Source organism: Xyrauchen texanus, chromosome 47, assembly GCF_025860055.1.
Source record: "Xyrauchen texanus isolate HMW12.3.18 chromosome 47, RBS_HiC_50CHRs, whole genome shotgun sequence".
Classification (NCBI taxonomy): Eukaryota; Metazoa; Chordata; class Actinopteri; order Cypriniformes; family Catostomidae; genus Xyrauchen; species Xyrauchen texanus.
The window spans coordinates 7,303,807-7,323,034 of NC_068322.1; the positions used below are offsets into that span (position 1 = coordinate 7,303,807).

The 19,228-nt window shown below is 38.3% G+C and overlaps 1 protein-coding gene across 2 annotated transcripts in view; it reads right to left on the minus strand.

Annotated features, from left to right (window-relative positions):
* The window catches only part of LOC127639164 (signal peptide, CUB and EGF-like domain-containing protein 1), a 101,738-nt gene that overhangs the window by 12,196 nt on the left and 70,314 nt on the right, over positions 1 to 19,228 (minus strand). For both annotated transcript variants that reach the window (XM_052121043.1, XM_052121042.1), the window contains 6 exons: positions 16,015 to 16,131; positions 6,449 to 6,571; positions 5,327 to 5,443; positions 5,091 to 5,213; positions 4,893 to 5,012; positions 113 to 223 (listed from right to left, as the gene is read on the minus strand). In XM_052121043.1, coding sequence (XP_051977003.1) covers positions 113 to 223; positions 4,893 to 5,012; positions 5,091 to 5,213; positions 5,327 to 5,443; positions 6,449 to 6,571; positions 16,015 to 16,131 — 711 coding nt within the window. The remainder of the gene's footprint in view (positions 1 to 112; positions 224 to 4,892; positions 5,013 to 5,090; positions 5,214 to 5,326; positions 5,444 to 6,448; positions 6,572 to 16,014; positions 16,132 to 19,228) is intronic.

The following is a 19,228-nucleotide window of genomic DNA, read 5'->3' on the forward strand; positions in this document are numbered from 1 at the left end:
CATACGTATTTATTAATCTACACTAAATTTAATAATGCATATTAGCTCTAGTAATGCATAATCAAGAGAATTGATGGAGCGATAAATGCATGAATGTGTGTGTGCGTGTTACCTGTGCAGGTTTGCAAGGAGCTACTGTTGGAAGTAGTGATGTTCCTCTTTGGTGGAACTTTACCTGGTTGGACAGGTACTCCACAGCTCAAAGTGTAACTGTTTTCAGAATCTAAATAAACACACACACACACACACACACACACACACACACACACACACACACACACACACACACACACACACACACACACACACACATTTATTTAAAATGTTTAACAGACATTCTTGATGCTGCTTGCACCTGAATAATGCTTTGTAGTGTATGTGTGTGTGAGTAGAGGGGGTTGGCTGTCAGAATGACAAAGCACTGTGATGTTGTCTAGAGAGTCATTGGCCTGACTTTGGCCTGGCCACAAATCGTCCAATGGCAGGCTGAGTGTTACTGTTGGCGTGACACTGCAGGCCTCGGGTGAACAGGATTAATAGAGTTTTTATACAGCTTAAGTAGTCTCTGTCTGAACCCGGGGAGACTATTAACACACACATACAGATGATCCCATAGTGATAAACAAACACACTCAAAGATAAATACTAATTTTCACAAACATTACTGTTGCACTTACAAACTCTGTTGATTTTGAGTAGACATACACATTTTTACAGTGTATCTAATCTACTAAATGTTTCTGAGAATAAGATGGCAAGATGTAGGGTAACATTTACTTTTTTAGTGCATATTAATTTTTACAGTTCATACTAGATTGTAGTGCATACTACCTAGTGTGCACTACCTGGTATTGTATACACCACCAAATACATACTTACACATGGTAGTCTGCACTTTATTTTGGTCATTAAGATTGAAAGATGGAGGGTAACATTTAGCAACAACACCTCCAGCATCTAGTCATCACTCCTTAGTGCTCACTACAAGGTACATTATTTTGTAGTGTATACAGTACTTGGTTTAAGCAATGCATTTCACTTTTTGTAATTATACTAGATTCTGTAGTGCAAATGTTATTGTATTTCATACTATATTGTAGAGCATCCAGTACATCACCTAGGGAGTACATACACTACAGCCCACGGTAGTCCACAAACTTTATGATGGAGGATAACCTTTAGAAACAACCCCCTACAACACCTAGTGTTCACTACCTAGTATGTAATGCCAAGTACATTAAAGATCCTATATTCTACATTTGTTTTCTTACTATATAGTACACATTAGATGTACAATGCATACTGATTTTCTAAGTGTATACTACTTTTTAATGCATACTACTTTAAATAGTGCATCCTAGACTGTAGTGTATACTATGGCTTATGGAACAGAATGTGTCCCTTGTCTAAGAGTTGTGCTGTGCAGTGTGCAAATAAAGCGAATCAAGACTTTTGGGTGTTAATAAGTTTACTCACATTCATCTGAGTTGATAGTCCTTGCATAAAAATGGTCAGAGACCAGTTTTGGGCATCTAATTCCTTAATAACTTTTCCAAATCAGTCCACCGAGATGACAGACGTCCTTTTGAAATACAATCGAAGCATTCTAAAATATTTCCATTAGACTCTTTCTCACAGAATATGCAAAAAAATTGCATGACTGCAGTCTTCTTGTTAGGTCAGTTATACATGTTTTGCACTTTATGGTTTGTTTGGTTGTCTAACAGCAGCTATGCTCATCCCAAGACACTTTATTAGCACTGGGAAGAACTCACAGTTCAATCCTAATGCTCCAGAACTGTTATTCATTTCTTCTCATTCCATCAGCCTGTTCATCATCAAGCCCTTGATTAATGATTCAGGTCTGTTTTGAGTAGTGCATTAAGCAAGTGTTGCATGGCAGATCTAAGGGATAGTTCCTCAAAATGACAATTTAAATTCTCTTAACATTTACTCACCCTCATGACATCCCAGATGTGTGACTTTCACTCTTCTACAGAACAAAAATTTTGATTTTAAAAAGAATATCTCAGCTCTTGTAGGCTTATGCAATTCAAGTGAATGGGGGCCAGAACTATGAATCTCCAAAAAGCAAAAAAGTTATCATAAAAATAATCCATAAGCCTTCAATGGTTAAATCAATGTCTTCAGAAGTGATATGATAGGATTTGGTTGGAAACAGATCAATATTTAAGTCCTTTTTAAAATTGAAATCTCCACTTTCACTTTCACTTTCACTTCCACGATTCATACATATTGCCACCAACTTGTCGAACCTTATAATGAAAAATTACTTAAATATTGATATGTTTCTCACCCTACCATATCTCTTCTGAGTCTTGTGGTTTACTTTTATGATGCCTTTATGTGATTTTTGGAGATTCAAAGTTCTGGCCACCATTCACTTTGCATGGGCATACAGAGCTGAGATATTATTCTAATAATAATTGTTTGTACTTTGTTGATGAAAGGAAGTAATACATATCTGGGATGGCATGAGGATGAACAAATTATGAGATCATTTTCATTTTTGGGTGAACTATCCCAGCTGCATTCAATATCACACAACCACCAAAGGCAGGTGAATTGAGAAAATTTACAGAGCACAGTAAACGTTTATTTATATTTTTCCTCTAAAAAATATGTTTTTCCCTATGACATATGGATTATTGAGCTGAGTTTTCCCTGTATATAAGAGACAAACAGCGTGGGTGATTGTGTCACTCACTGCATCATATATGCAATGAGCTCGTTTGTCTGTAAAACTACACAACATTTTGTTTTGGTGGCTTACAGTAATGTGAGGAATATTCGACAAATGTGTTGCCAAATTGAGTTCTGGAGAAAATTAAACGTTAAACTAAAAGATAAACTTCTGATGGTAAATTCTCAACTGAGATTAAAATGAGAAGAAGTTGAGATAGATATAAAAACAATTAGTAGCTTGAAGGGATAGTTCACCCAAAATTGAAAATTCTCTCATTATTTACTCACCCTCATGATATCCCAGGTGTGCATGAATTTCTTCACCAGAACAAATTTGAAGAAAAATAACAAAAATCACAGACTATCAGGATAACTTCATCCATACGACACCAGCTGTTAAATTAACATCTTCAAAAGTGACACAGCTGAGAAAAAGATAAATATTGAAGTACTTTTTAACATAAATCATGCTTCCAGTTGGCAGCGGTATGCGCGTGTGATGTAATCGCATTGGCATTTGAAACATGTGAGAACTGACACACTTGCGTCATAGCCGAAAGAGCAGTGCTGTACAAAAATGAGGAGGAACGTTGTACAGTAGCTTGGTTGGATCGGTTATTATCTGTTTCTTTACTCACAATGTGCTTATCCTGGATCTGTCAACCGAGTGGAGAATGTGAGATTACCTCGGTATCCATGGCAATGCAAATACATCACACGAGAGACCACTTACTAGACTCCACCCTCTCAAGCGTTTGATTATAATTCAAAAGTACTTAAATATTTACCATAAGTGATCGTATCACTTAAGAAGACATTAATTTAACCACAGGATTCTTACTGATAACATTTATGCTGACTGAGGTTTAGAGCATCAAAAGGGAAATCTCCATTGACTTGCATTTTAAGGACCCACTGAGCTAAGATTGTTTTATGTTTTTCTTTAAATTTGTTCTGGTGAAGAAAGAAAGTCAAACACACCTGGGATAACATGAAGGTGAGTAAATAATCAATTTACATTAATTTTCATTTTTGGGTGAACTTTGCCTTTAAAGTTACCAGCATGTTGGCGTTTAAATATGTGATATATGGTTTGAACCACTAGAGGGCAGCATAGGGCAAAAATAGTGCCTTGCTCTGTTTAAATATTGTCTTCTACCATATTTGTGAGGAAGTGACCAGACATACGGTTTATAATGCACATTATGTCAAATAATTCAAGCTACACATATCAAACTGCAATGAATTTATCAAAACAGCATAGAATCACATTGATTACAACTATATTCATTGTATTGACCTCTATAGTTCTGTAAGTCCATACAATACAAGTGAATGGTGGCTGTAAATTGGAAGCTCTACATAAAGTACATAAAGGCAGCATAAAAGTAATCCATACAACTCCAGTGGTTAAATGTATGTCTTCAGAAGAGATAAGATAGGTGAAGGTGAGAAAAGATCTACATTTAAGTAATTTCTACCAATACATTTCTACATTTGACCAGCCACAACCATTAGGTAGCTAAATGTGAAAGTGAAAGTGTGTATTGACAGTATAAAAGGACATAACTATTGATCTGTTTCTCACCCACACCTATCATATCACTTCAGAAGATGTGGATGTAACAACTGGAGACTTATGGATTACTTTTATGCTGCCTTTATGGGCTTTTTAGAGCTTCAAAGTTAAGGCATCCATTCACTTGCATTGTATGGACCTACAGAGCTGAGATATTTTTCTAAATATCTCTGTTTATGTTCTGCAGGAATAAGAAAGTCATATAAAATACATCTGGGATGACATGAGGGTGAGTAAATGACTATTCCTTTAAGCATTTGATACAATGTACTTGTTATGTAAATAAGTGTTGTTGCATTGTACTTGCATTTAAAGTACCTGCATTTAATTACAACTGTAATTACTGTACACTGTTAACCTCACCCCTATTCCTAACCCTAGCCCAACCCTTAACCTAACCCCAAACCCTAATTTTACCAGTACTCCTAAACCTTCCCTTACCTCAACCTCGATAACAGCTAATGTGAATTTTGAGAGATTTTGCAGAACAACATGTAGTTCCTCCACAAATGCATTGTATTGTATGTATTTTCATGTTAGTAATTAGTAGTGAAAGAATCCTAATGTAAAGTGGGACCACAGAAATAAGACAAAATTAGGAACTGACCTGCCAGGAAAAGGGCATTTGAAGGACAGGACAGTGAACACACTTCCCCTCCACCTGTCTTGGTGCAGCTGAGCTGAGCACGAGGTGCCGGCTTCCCATTCGGGAGGCATTTTACCACCTCTGAGGGACAAACAAGGTACATTTATCATGAAAACGTCAAACATTATGGAATATTTAGGGAATGACACAAGGACTTACCAACACAGTCCTTCTTGTTCCAGTGGAGCTTTTGTCCAGGGGGACACACGCACTCGTAGCTGCCCTGTGTGTTCACACACCCGTATTCACAGCTCCCATTATTAATACTGCACTCGTAAATATCTGACACACACATACACACACAAACAGATAGGTCAATGCTTTCTCTCTCTTTTCTTTTCTCCCACTTAAATATGTAATGAGTATCTTTATGTGTTTGGAGATTGTGAACTCACCACCACAGTGTGTTAGTCCGTAAAGACTGTAGCCTTTGTGACACACACACTCAAAGCTACCCGGGTAGTTGATGCAGATGTGGTCACACGTCCTCTCGAAAGAGCACTCATCAATATCTGCGACAGATGAATACATAAATTCACACACACAAAACTGTTGAAACTATTTCCCAATATGGAGGTTTAACCATCAATATCCGTCAAGACAAAGCCTGACATTCGCACCTTTGACAACTTTTTGGTTTTGTTGTTTGCCAAAGCAAGCATCATTATAACTATTGCATGTAGCACACTGCCTGTACATACTTAACCAACATACCCTTCATTGCCATCCTGTCAGTGTAAGTAAACACACACACACATACACACACACCACACACTGATAGCCAAGAAAAGGGTGGTGTGGTGTTTTGGTTGAGCTTAATAAAATAATTTCTGTTTGCACTACTGCTCGTGCTCCGACATGCTTTTAGGAATCTGCCACCAGTCACCTCTAGTAAACTCAAGTGCTTTGTAAATGCATGCTTCCCGACCAAACAAAAGTGAGAGCATGAGGACTTTCTGATGAAGAGTACAGTGTGTGTAAACTGCTTTGCAATACCAGAAAATAAGTACCTATTGCCCCATATTGCCCAGTGGCTCAGCTGGTATGAATGGTTTTAAAGAGATAGTTGAAAATGAAAATACTATCATCATTTAAACACTTAATGTTGTTCCAAACCTGTATGTTTTGGACAAAAAAGCATTTTGTTAAATGTTCATGCTGCTCTTTCCATACAACAACAGTATACAGTGACCAGTGACTTTCAAGCTTGAAAAGGGCAAAATAAGTCAGATTTTCAGTGTGTTCCTCCCACAACACTATCCTATAACCTCAGAAGACTTGGAGCATAGCGCACAAGTCCAATGAACTACTTTTATAGTGCTCTATGGTGTTGTTGTTGGTTTTTTTAAGTCATATGGGTTTGGAACAACATAACATGAGTATGTATTTGTCTTGTAAGTACAGAATTGTCAATTGTCAATCAAGAACTGTCATAATGAAAGAACAAACACCCACAAACATTTAAAATGTTGGTATAAATTCCCTCGCAGTTTGTTTGAAAATTGTCAATCACCCACCTTGACAGGTGCGCTCATTGGTGAGGAGCTTGTGTCCTTTCTGACAGCTGCACTCGAAACTCCCCACCGTGTTTCGGCAGAAATGATCACATCCACCGTTATTCTCCAAACACTCATCAATGTCTGGAAAGAAGAGAGAAGGAGCAAGAGAAATGATAAATATAGTGAAAGCCAAAAACACTGTTACGCAGGGGTGAATAACCAGTACAAGTACTCTCATAAACAGCTTTTTGGATACATAAACAGTTTTCCTAATACTCACAAAAAAACAGACAGGCAGAAACATACACACACAGTCCCACAACATCATCTTAAATATATCAGCCAACCCTGGCAAGCCCTCCACAAACTCAATAAAAGCTAATTCCGTCAACAAATGTGTAGGAAACTGTGTGTGTGTGTGTGTGTGTGTGTGTGTGTGTGTGTGTGTGTGTGTGTGTGTGTGTGTGTGTGTGTGTGTGTGTGTGTGTGTGTGTGTGAGAAAAAGTGTGTGAGTGTGGAGGAGTTTGGGGTTTCCTTTGCAGTTATTTAAGTAGATCTAGCAAACACACTCTAATGCTCTAATATTAACTGAATTGAGGTAGTACAGAATGTTTCCACTAAGGTTAAGACCACTGATACACATGCTAATAAAACATTGGGCAGCACCCACACACAATTTCCTAATCAATTCTTACAGTAATAGTTATTGTTACAAATATTCATCTTTAATTAGTTTACATTTTAATCAAATTGCCATCCAAGCAATGCCACTGGAAATGCACCTCTGTAAATCAGTTGCTTGTAGAACACTATTAGGCGAATATACATGCTTTAGAAAACAATTTAAAAACATGCATGAAATACTATTAAAGGACTCAGGTAAACATTACACAGTGTTAACTATTAATACTACTAATAGCTATTAATACAATTACATGAATTCCAAACTAATTTCATGCTAAAGTTAATATGGATACCAATACTAACACTAGTACTATTAGTAATTAATATTAACACTAAAACTGAGACCAATACTTGTACTAACTAATACTAACAGTAGTACTAATATTAAATAATTATATTAACACTAACACTAATACTGATAACAATAATAATTCTTACACTAATACTAATACCAATACTGATAATGTTACTAATACTGACTCTAATGCTGATGTGAACATTAATATTAATTTAAATAGTAATATTAATACTAATTCCATTCATATTTATACATGAACTCCACATTAATTCCATGCCAATGTTCATACTGGCAAGTATACCAATTACAGTAATACTAATGGTAAAACTGAGATCAATACTAATACTAGTACTAACTAATACTTGTGGTAATACTATCACTGATACTGATACCAATAATGATACTGATATCAATACTAATACCGATACAAATGTGCACATTAATATTAATTTAAATAGTCATATTAATACTAATATTCATTACATTAATACTAATATGTTAATTCCACACTAATTCCATGCTAATGTTCATACTAACACTAGTACTAATACTGTATATACAACAGTTAGTTCCGGTTCTCAAATCTGATTGGACGTTCCATGAGTACTGATGGTCTCACACCATCAGCACTCGGACGCTTCTCTGTGTGTATCACTCCACTTGTGTTCATGCTGTTCTAAACTAAAGTGTAAGAGCAGTGCAGATGTGTTAAGAGCTACTGTTTGTCTTTTTTTCCATGTCTTTTTTTTTACATTACATATGTTAGCCAGCAGGTGGTGGCAAAAGATCATTTTTATGTGTAATATGAGCCAGTTGGTGATGTGAAGTGAAACCGCTTCATTCAGTGCTTACATACAGCACTATATGATCGCTTGTATTACTACAACTAAAGCTAGGAAATGGCTTTAAATTAACAACTTCAGCATTACGGTTCATCACAGCTGAGCGAAATAACAGACTGATTAATTACACAAACTGAAGGTGCTTACTTCTTATCAGACTTTCCACATTGGAGTGGACATACTGTTTAAAATGGCGGAGGACATTGCGGTTTCTATAGTGAAACTATAGAATAAATAGGTAGAAATACCCCCGCTTGGAAAGCTGATCTTCAGAATGCTGACAGCATCTCTGCTTGGGAGTGGCAACAGATGATCGTCATTTGTTTTGAACGAGCAATGGCAGATTCAGATCCATCGCGTAATAAAGTAGTTCAATGCACAAATGCGTTTTTATGACCGTACTCAGTTTTTCCTAATTTTATAAAAATTACTTGTTCATTGCACTGTTGTATGTAAGCAATATCACACTCGCAATCGTGCACTATGGCCCTAAATCAGCAGTGCTGTGATTACCTACGGCTGATGTAGGGCCATAGTGCACTCTTGCTCGAGTGATATTGCGTAATTAATACTTAATTAACACTAAAATTGAGGCCAATACTAATACAAGTACTAACTAATACTAGCAGTAGTACTAATACTAAATACTAATATTAATATTAGCACTAATACTGATACTAATAATGATACTGAAACAAATAAAATGATGATATTAATATTGATATTAATATATATATATATATATATATATATATATATATATATTTTTTTTTTTATTGTATGTGTATTCTATACTGTGTGTATTGTTTACTGTATATTGTATATTATTATTGTGTTGTGTAATTATGTGTACATTAGATATGTAAATTGTGTTGTGTAAATATGTTGTTTATTGTAATTTGTATATGTCTCGTCACTGTCTGCTATGTTGCTCGGAACTGCACACAAGATTTTCACCCACTGTTGCACTTGTGTATATGGTCGGGTGACAATAAAGTGATTTGATTTGATTTGATTTTGAACATTAGGAATGTTCTAAATACTACTTTTAATACTAATACTAAAAGTAATACTGTAGTTAACTTCAGAAACTACTTTTCTAGCCTCAGCCTGTAAAAACATCTCAAGAAAGATTAAAGAACTGTTCAACTGTTGAGCTGTTTTCTGTCGGTAGCATAAGAACACTGTAGATGGCTGATAAAAGCAAGTGTGAGCCTGTGCTGTGAGGTCAGCCACAATCCCCATGACCTAGAGGAAGTGCTTTATCAAATCTGACAGTTTATTTCCTGTCTACCTGTCAGATGAAGCCCACAAAACACATATGATTAGCAACTTATATATCATATAATACAGTAAATATTTTCAGAACAGCTGATGTAGGATGTGTAACGTGTCTGACAAAAGCGTTTAGCCTTTAAGTAATTGTTTTAACCTGGAAAATGAATCAGAAAGTACACTCTAAATAAGAGGGTTCATCAAAGGTTCTTGACTGACCTTAACGTTTCAATTTAGAACCATATCTTCCTGAAGAACCCTTATGTGCTGAAATGGTTCTTTGCGTAGGGCATTGGGGGTTCTTTATTCCCGCCCTTTTGATTTTTGAATATAACTGTCAATAAACTATTTCAAAGCCACCACGTCATTGATGACAGGAGAACCGACCAACTCTCCACAGGTAAGATATCTTTTTTAATATGTCATTTATTAATTTACTCTGTTTTTTTAATGAATGTACTAATGATTGCTGTAAAAGCATTGTTATTTTTCTAAAATGTTTCATTTAACTAGAAAATAAAAGTACTTAATTGACACATGCCTTGCTTTTATTTGTTTGTTTGCTTATATTTGATGAAAACCCATAATTGAGGCAATAATGTTTTGTAGGAGCAGATATATAGGGGGTAAAACAAATATTTCAAAAACTCCTTGCATCAAAAATGTTCTTTATAGCACTATTGTGGTTCTATATAGCACTTTCAATGAATGGTTCTTTATGGAACCTTCAAAAAAGGGTTCTATTTAACACCAAAAAGGGTTCTGCTATTGTTTTCAAGCCCAAGTTCCCTTATTTGGTACAATTTAGAACCATTTTTATTATAAGTGTAGTTGTTTAGATGCTAAATATATGCTTGATCATGTATTTCTTGACAAATAATTAAACTTCATGCTGATTCAGTCACAGGGTAACAAAAGGATAACAAAATTATCGAGTCATTTATGACATAATGGAATGTTTAACAGTGATTTAGCATTCACACTTCCACCAAAACACACACTTATACACATACACGTTATTCCAGTGGCTCCTGAGCACAGGCAGGGGGCTAATGAGATTCCACATAATTAAGTTTAATGGGACTAAATAAGCTTTGAGTTTAAGCAAATACATAGAACATTTTCACATCTGTAAATGATAAACAACTGCTGGGGCAAAGACAGAGAGCGAATATTAATGAGAGACAAAAGAGATAACGGAGAGCGTGTAAGTAAGCACACACATATTAACACATCTAAATGAGGACATCTCTCCCAGACTGACCAGCTAACAATTGCCCAAAACCAGTTTGACAGAAACATCATTAGATCTAACTTGATTTGCTAAAAAACTGAGAAACTTCAAGAAAGAAAGAAAGAAAGAAAGACTATTTGTCACTCTGTGTTGAAAACTCACATGAAGAATGTGAAATCCCTAAGAGTTCTGGAGCAAACATCCACACTCAGGGATGTGTGTAGCTTTACCAAATATTTAGAGAAAAAAGCAATTAAAATGAATACATTTGTGGAAACATGAACCTCTACAAATAAGTTGGGACAGAGCTACAGGGTCCAGTTTTCAACAAAAGGAACTTTTTCACAGATCGTTTTCAGGCTGCTCACCTCAGGCTAACTAATCTCTGAGAAATGCGCTCTTGAGTACGCCAGTGTATTTTTTGGAGATTTAAATGGCCTGTTTTATTTGCTTTGTTCATAAAGGGATTTTGCCATGTAATAACAGGCACTGCTTGTCCAGAGCCGCCAGGAAAAACCAGCATGATTTCGCCTGACTCTAAAACGCTTCAGAGCATGCAGAGTCATCTGAGGTGATGCTGCCCTTGCTGCTCTTTTGTGGATTACTGGGCTTGACATGTGTTAATACAAACAGAGTGTAAGAGAACTGATGGAGAGAATGATGCCAAAAAATAGAGCTGGCCTATTGAACAACCTTTATCATCTCAGGTCTTTCCAAGGGATGTGCTGAGGTTCTCAGTATGGGATGATTATGTATTGGTGTCCTCACCAGGACCCTTGTCCCCCAAATGTTCACATGAAATGTACGCCACACATACAAGAAGCAAAGCACATTCAACCACAACAACACATATGCAGAACACCATGTTCACTCTCATAATTCATTTCTCCTGATGACACCACACAAACACCTTCTAATCAAACATCTGGAAACTGTTCACAGACATTTCAATCACTCTCTTCATCCATTCCCACCTCTCTCTCTCTCTGTCTGTCTTTCTCTCACCCTTTCTTTGGGCCATCAAGCTAATGTCTTTCAACAGGCTGGCTGGGCTCTCGTGTCTGTCATCGCTGCTGAAGGGCCTTTTATCAAATTCAGGAGATTAAAACATACACTAAATAGTTTATTTTGAAATTATGATGTTACTAAGGCAAGACAGGACAGCTCCCGGTGAATCCGTAAAGGGGGGTGGGGGGGTGGGCTTGGGGGGTGATCTGAAGAAATAAGGAAAGGATATTTTAATCAAATGTATATGTGACATTTACACATACCCACATATACTGATTATAGAAGCATGCTCTCTATGTGATGTGCTTTTTGTTTAGTCTATGGTTAAAGTTGGTATATGTGCAGAGTCGCCGTGGTAATTATGTAAGTGGCAGTGCTGTCTTTTTTTTATGTGCAACAGTTGCATCCCAATTACATATGAGAGCTGAACACCTATCATTATTGCTCTTTCATCTGTCCCTACAGTATCTTGGAGAACTTTAATCTAACCCATTTAACATCAGTTAAATAGTCTGTGTGACAAGGAGGAGGGCATGGCCGGGCCATGAAGATGCACAACCGGCACAGAATCGTCCTAATCCGCCGGGAGGCGGATAAGGATGAGCCGGAGATGCCAGTTGAAGAGCGAAAGAGAGAAACGCACATGACTGTGTGTGTGTGTGTGTGTGTGTGTGTGTGTGTGTCTATGTTTCATTGTACTGTTTAAATTTGAGTTTGATGTTAAAAGTTCTGTTGATTGTTCACTCCAGTTCCCACTTACTCCTTGGTAGGGAAGGCAGAATCTGACACAGTGGTGCCAAAAGCCAGTATAGGAGGAAGACGATCTGTCAGAAAACCCCTCGTTGCTGGGGGAGGGTCGCGGCACCAAGGAGGTATGATACGGTGGTACTGGAGCAGTTTGCCCGAAGGCGGAGGAGCCTGCTGCCTTTTGCCAGGAGATGAAGGAGTCGCTGCCATCCACCATGAAGCGGAGGAGTCACTGCCAGTCGCTAGAGGGCAGAGGAGCTGATACCATCTTCCTGGGGGTGGGAGAGCTTGCTGCCGTCCACCAGGAGGTGATGGAGACGCTGACATCTGCCAGAGGAGCTCGCTACCGTCCGCCAGGAGTCGAGGTCCAGTGCCATTGCCCGGTGTCCCAGAGGACCGCTGCCCAGCTGGCCGAGGACCAAATGTCGGCATAGTTGGGGACTGGAGTGTTTCATTTTTCTCTCTCTCTCTCTCTCTCTCTCTCTCCTCTCTCTCAGGGGAATCTGGCAGCGTCGCAGTGCATGGACCTATGTGCAGGAAGGGTAGTGCAACGAGAGTGTCCTACCACCAACCAATCAGCTTTAAATCAGAGGCATCACACCAATGACTCAATTAAATGGACCATCAAAGGAGAAGCTTAAAAACCGCTGCTTGCTCACACTTGCTACCTAACTGAAAGGAGAAGCCTTCAGTGTCAGTCTGTCAGATCTAATGTTCACAGCTACAGTCTATATAATATCTTTAGCTGGATGTTCAGTCCGCATTCATATCTGCTACAGAACGTTAGTACATGCTATTTTTAAAAAGATCAATAACAGGCAGTCAGCGGTAACTTGACGCAAAGTATGTGCGTGTGTGTGTGTGTGTGTGTGTGTGGGCATGTTTATGTGGTTTACAAGGATATTTTTTTAGGTTACAAACAGGTAGTTACAAGGGTATTATGCTATAAATGTGGTTTATGAGGACATTTCTAGTGTCCCAATAATTCAAATCACTTCAAATGATTTTTTTGAAAATGTAAAAATGAAGAAAGTTTTTTATAGATCGTACAGTATAAAAATCATTATGTCTATTGAAAGTCCTCATAAGGATAGCCGCACCATCATGTTTGTGTGTGTGTGTGAGTGTGAGTGTGTGTGTGTGTGGGCAGGTTTAAGTGGTTTACGGGGACTTTTTCAGGTTTCAAACTGGTCATTACAAAGGTATTATGCTAAAATATTTAGTTTATGAGGACATTTCTAGTGTCCCCATTATTAAAATCGCTTAAAAAACATACTAAATTAAGTTTTATTGAAAATGTAAAAATGCAGAAAGTTTTTTGTGAGGGTTTGGTTTAGGGGTAGGGTTAGGGGATAGAATCTATAGTTCATACAGTATAGAAATAATTTTGTCTATGGACAGTCCTCATAATGATAGCTGCACCAACATGTGTTTGTGTGTGATAAATGGTGTGTCACTGAGCAGATCTAAAGGCTCATGTTGGATTTATGAAGGTAGACCCTCAGGCAGGCCTAACTATTAGGGTGGGTCACAGCCAAACCAGACCAACATCCATCTTATAGTACGAATGCAGACACACATAACACTTCATAGTGACAACACACATACACAATATCACACTTTCAAAGCCATAATATTCAAGAAGTACATTTAGCACAAGCTTAAATCAATGGGTCATGAGGCACGTCCCAAACCACACACTTCTCACTATTCTACTTCATTTTGAAATGTAAGTGTGAGTAGTATTTTAACACTAAAAATGCAACAAAAGAAAGTGTACGAGTACCTGGATGATGTACTTCTTCAACCCTCAAAATGGTGTGTAGAATGTTGGACACTTCATGCACTCAGCGCTGGTGTCTATACGTAGTGGAAAGGGTGGAGTTACGTGGCTGCTTTGCTGGTCTGACAAAACAGTTGTAAATAATGTAGAGTGTAGCAACTAGCGAAACTTCAGGGAAGAAAGCACCTTACAAATAAGTTGAATGCTTTACAATCTGAGCTTGGGAGGGCTTGGGAACGTGTATGCACTTGTGATGCCATGAGCCGGTCAGCACTGTCATGATGTCCTTTTTCTGCAGCTCCAAAGTGATTAGTCACATGGAATTTTAAGGCACAGGTGATTGGCTTAAAACGTTCCCAGATTCTGTGAGCAAACTCATCAGATTTCAAATCACATGCTTTCATGCTGCACCAGACAAGAAACTCCCATTGAGATGAATGGGAATGTCAGTAAATGACTTGTACTACACAGATAACTAATATTGCTAGATATCTTGCTAAATAGCCAGAGAGGAACTGGCTCCCACAGCTAAGCATGTTTTCTCCCAAGGTTTTGTGTTCCTTGCCACAGTCGACTTTGGTTTGCTCACTGGGGGACTAAAGACAAATATTTAAGGCACGATATTCGATCACATTTTTTATTTAAACTACTAAATAAAGATTTTAAGACATTACAAACATTATAGCATAATTTTCTGTAAAGCTGCTTTGAAACTATGTGTGTTGTGAAAAGCGTTCTACAAATATAAATTACGCACATAACAAATTACTTTGTAATCAGATTACTCCCAACACTGCTCTACAGGCATTATAGACTTCCACGTGCTGACTTTAGGATGGTGCTTTGCGTGTGCATGAATGTGTGTGTGTGCGTATATATGAAGCCCAGATTTTGTATGACAGCCTCACTAATCAAACATTGGTTGGTTATGTGGAGGCGTTATTGCTGTTTGGTGCAGACAGGGCCGTCTAAACTCTTTTACGCACATATGTGCTACATTCTCTTCCTTTTTGAAGAAAGGGTCACATAAACACACCTAATCACTATGACAACCACCCAGGAAAAGAAAAGAATAAAAAGATAATTTCAAGCCTACAGGTGCCACACCTTCCACTCTAAGATGCTATAGTAAATCACCCATATGCACATCCACACACACTCATTCATTTTCAAACTTAGGTAGACTACTTTTCAAGTCTTCAGTGCGCAAGTTTCCAGTCCAAAGTATGGTCAGTGAGTTCTTGCATGTGTTTGTTTAGAGAGAACCCACCATCACCCTGTGCCAAGATCTCTTCACGGCAGTCTTACTTTGAAACCCCTGGCCATTGACGTCAAAGCTAGAATTTCGGAAGGAGAAATGCTTCGCGGCCAGAGCAACAACAACATGACCATCATCGACCCATTCCACACAACAGGACACACAGACGTAGAGTGAGTTGGTCTTGGCTTGGGATCACACACCCCCACACATCCGCCCATCCACACACACATACGTACACCCAGCGATACCTGACCATTTTGAGCAAAAGAATTCATTAAATAATGTGTCTCCAATTTGATCCGAGCCTCGCAGTCTAAATACAGGAAATCTCAAATTGCTCCCTGACATTCAGGAGCTCACGGAGGGAGGAAAAACAGAGATATGCTCCTCGTGACTTTAAACACAAGTCACTCACACACAAACAACTCGCATCTACATAAACGCACACTGACCTTTGCAGGTCTTGCCATCAGGTTGTAGGGTGAAGCCCACCGGACAGCTGCAGCGCACCCCAGTGGCTGTGTCTTTGCAAGTAAGATCGCAACCGCCGTTATTCACCGCACAGGTCTCTGGGTAAACAAACAAACACAGGACGGGACAGATAGAGGAAATAAGGAAGCATAAACACAATTAAAAATCACCATAGCAAGACATTTGAACAAACAAATGCTTTTCAAATGTAATCTGTTGTTATTAGACACAGTAAAAGCTGATGTGTGTAATTCTTTCTCAGATTAAAATGCAAAGAAAATTATTAGTAATCCTTTAGTAGGTGGATTTCCCCAAACAGTGGAAACATTGCTGTTTGTTTGAGCATCTGACTGGTCGGACACAGCAACCTTGGCTCAACCAATGCAGTGAGTTTGGGGCTGGACTATCTGTTTGTCAAACAATGGAAGATGGTGGGAAGTGTTTGGAAAACCTGTCTGAAAACAGTTAATTTTGCAGTTTCGTTTGGTGATGTTAGTGGAGTAGAAATCACACACTTCAGCTTTAGCAGTTGTATTGAGAACTAAGCTTGAACAATACAATATTAGGAAATGTGTGTGTAAATAATAAAATTCTATGCAGGCATTGTAATATTTTATATAAAAGCATAACAAAAATAGCACTTTAGCACTGATCTTATAATATGACAAGGTTCATGACAGAGCTAAAAACACATTAAATGGAAAAAGACTGGATTTGAAAAATAGGACACATTATTTTATTACCACATCATCCTCCAGCAATTAGCCAAAGATAAAGAATTCCTTGGCTTTACTGTCGATCGAAACAAAAAAGACAGAAAGGATAGAGTTATCTAATGAAAGGTACTTTTCTGTGAATATTTGAGGGTGGAGGGTGATTAGCAGAGGGTGAGCTGGTTAGTCTTTTCACATGAATGAATGTGGAGAGAAGTCACAATAAACAGGAGAAAAGTTAGTTTAACTTGCTTTAAGATGCACAAGAGCAATACACTGTAATAGAAGAATGAATCTGAACAAGATTCAAATTGCATTTCTTGATTGATGGTTGATGCTTTGCCTACAGATCCGCTCCACGTAACTGTATATTAAACATAAAAATGCTCTGGTTGGCTGCTATTTCGTCTTGTGCTACATTTTTGGGAAGACAAATTACTAACCACTTGATGCTTCTTGCATTGCAACTGATTAAGAAACATTGAAAGGTTACTATAACTGATATGAGTTTCACTACTTCTCAAGACATGTAAACTCCCAGTCTCCAGGTCAAATGATACAGAACTACTTCAGGAAACTGATGTCCTCTTGAGCCAAGATGGCGGTTTCATCTGTTTGGGAACAGTTAGGAGATGAATATATAGTCCAATACAAAGACCCACAGGCAATTTGATTTGGGACACAAAAGCATGAAGGAGTGGAAGATCTCCTTCCTCAGCAGGACAGTTTTTCTGTGGGTTGAGGGAAGGGCGAAGAAGTTTTCCATTAATGATTTATTAAGCATGTCAAAGACCCTGTTATTAGAGTCTAATGCTATGGGCTATTCAACTACTCGAAGAACAGCTGGACCTTCTTTGCCCAGGGACATGGCTGTACACAGCACATGCAGGCAAAAATATGGGTTGATGAAACTGGCTGTTATATGTCACAAATGCCTCCACAAAAATCTCTATAAAGGGCGTTAACTTTAATGGGTCGGTCCGAAAGTAGAGCCTTCTGATTGATGGGTACAGTAGGTTGATTAAGCTGACAGTTAAAGACTGTAAAGTACTCTTTGTCAAATACCTGAACACATTTTTCTCTAAATGGGTGTGGTTGCCTATAAATCGGCGTGGTCAAAAAGTAGAGCTTTCTGATTGATGGCTACATTAGGTTGGCAAAGCTAGCAGTGAATGACTATTCATTTATTCTTTATAAAATACATGCACAAAAATCTCACTAAAAGAGAGTAGTTAGTTCTAAAGGGGCATGGCAAAAGCAACAGAGCCTTCTGAAAATACCAGTAGCTTAAGATGGCTGTGAATGGCTATTAAAGTATTTTCTCTATCTAATAAAGGGGTGTGGCTCACCCAGAATGGGTGTAGCCAAAAAAAGAGCCTCCTGATTGATGATTGCAATGGGTTAATGAAGCTGGCTGTGGGTGACTGTTATCAAATACCTACAGAGATAATCTTTTAAAAGTGGGCATGGCTAACCATAAATGGGTGTGGTCAAATAAGTAGAGGCTTTGGATTGATGTATATGTATGTTTATACATCTCTCTTTGATGAAAGATGAAGATTCCTAAGCTGTCATGTCCATGTAAGTCAGCTCCTACTGGCAAAGGGCCAGATAAAACTAGAAACCCACAGATACATACACACACATGACAGATTCTGACCGAATGCCCGCCCTTCACCCCTCTGCTGAAAAGCAGCCCTTTTCTGGGAGCTGTATGAATCCACACAGGCCTTCCACAGAATGATAGCTTGTGGGGTCACAGAAATACAGTGCACATTACTAACCCAGTGTTAAGCATGAACAGTGTGAAACATGGAACAAGACAACCCAGGGTTAACAATTTCAAGTGTGAAAAGCCAAATGGACCATACACTCTTGCATTATACTGTATTTGACAGACATACCAACCAAGACATAGTATTGAGTGGATTTTTTCTGTGCCAGTAGATACGTAGGGTCAGAAGTTAGTGCTGACAGACCTGGCTTCCCAAGGTGTGAAGTTTATTTGAATCACGTTTCGGAGGTCAGTGCATCAAAAATCATCCCTTTCCACATGTGCCTGACACATGGTAGTTTATTTAGATAAAATTATTTAAATTCCACCCCCCACCCTGCTACTATGTGAACACCTTTTAAAAACACCTCGTTGTGCTCTTCCTCGTTCAGTGTGCCTTTCTTGCCTTATTCTCACGTTTTCTTCCTCTCTGCAACTCTGGGTTTCCCATCATGCCAGGGTACAATAATCGCTTTCTTTCTGACACTGACTTTCCAGTTTAATTTGTCAGGATTGGTCACATCCTGGTGCTGTTGGCCCAAGCTGTGACAGCAGGGCAGGATGAAGCAAGAGTGGCGAGTGTCAAATCTAACATTCTCTTGTGGCTCCTTTGTGATAGAACACACACAGTAGCTCAAACATTCAAATGCAAAGCCAGGATACTAGCGTGAATCTGTCATAACGGGCCTATCTGTGCTTTATGAAACT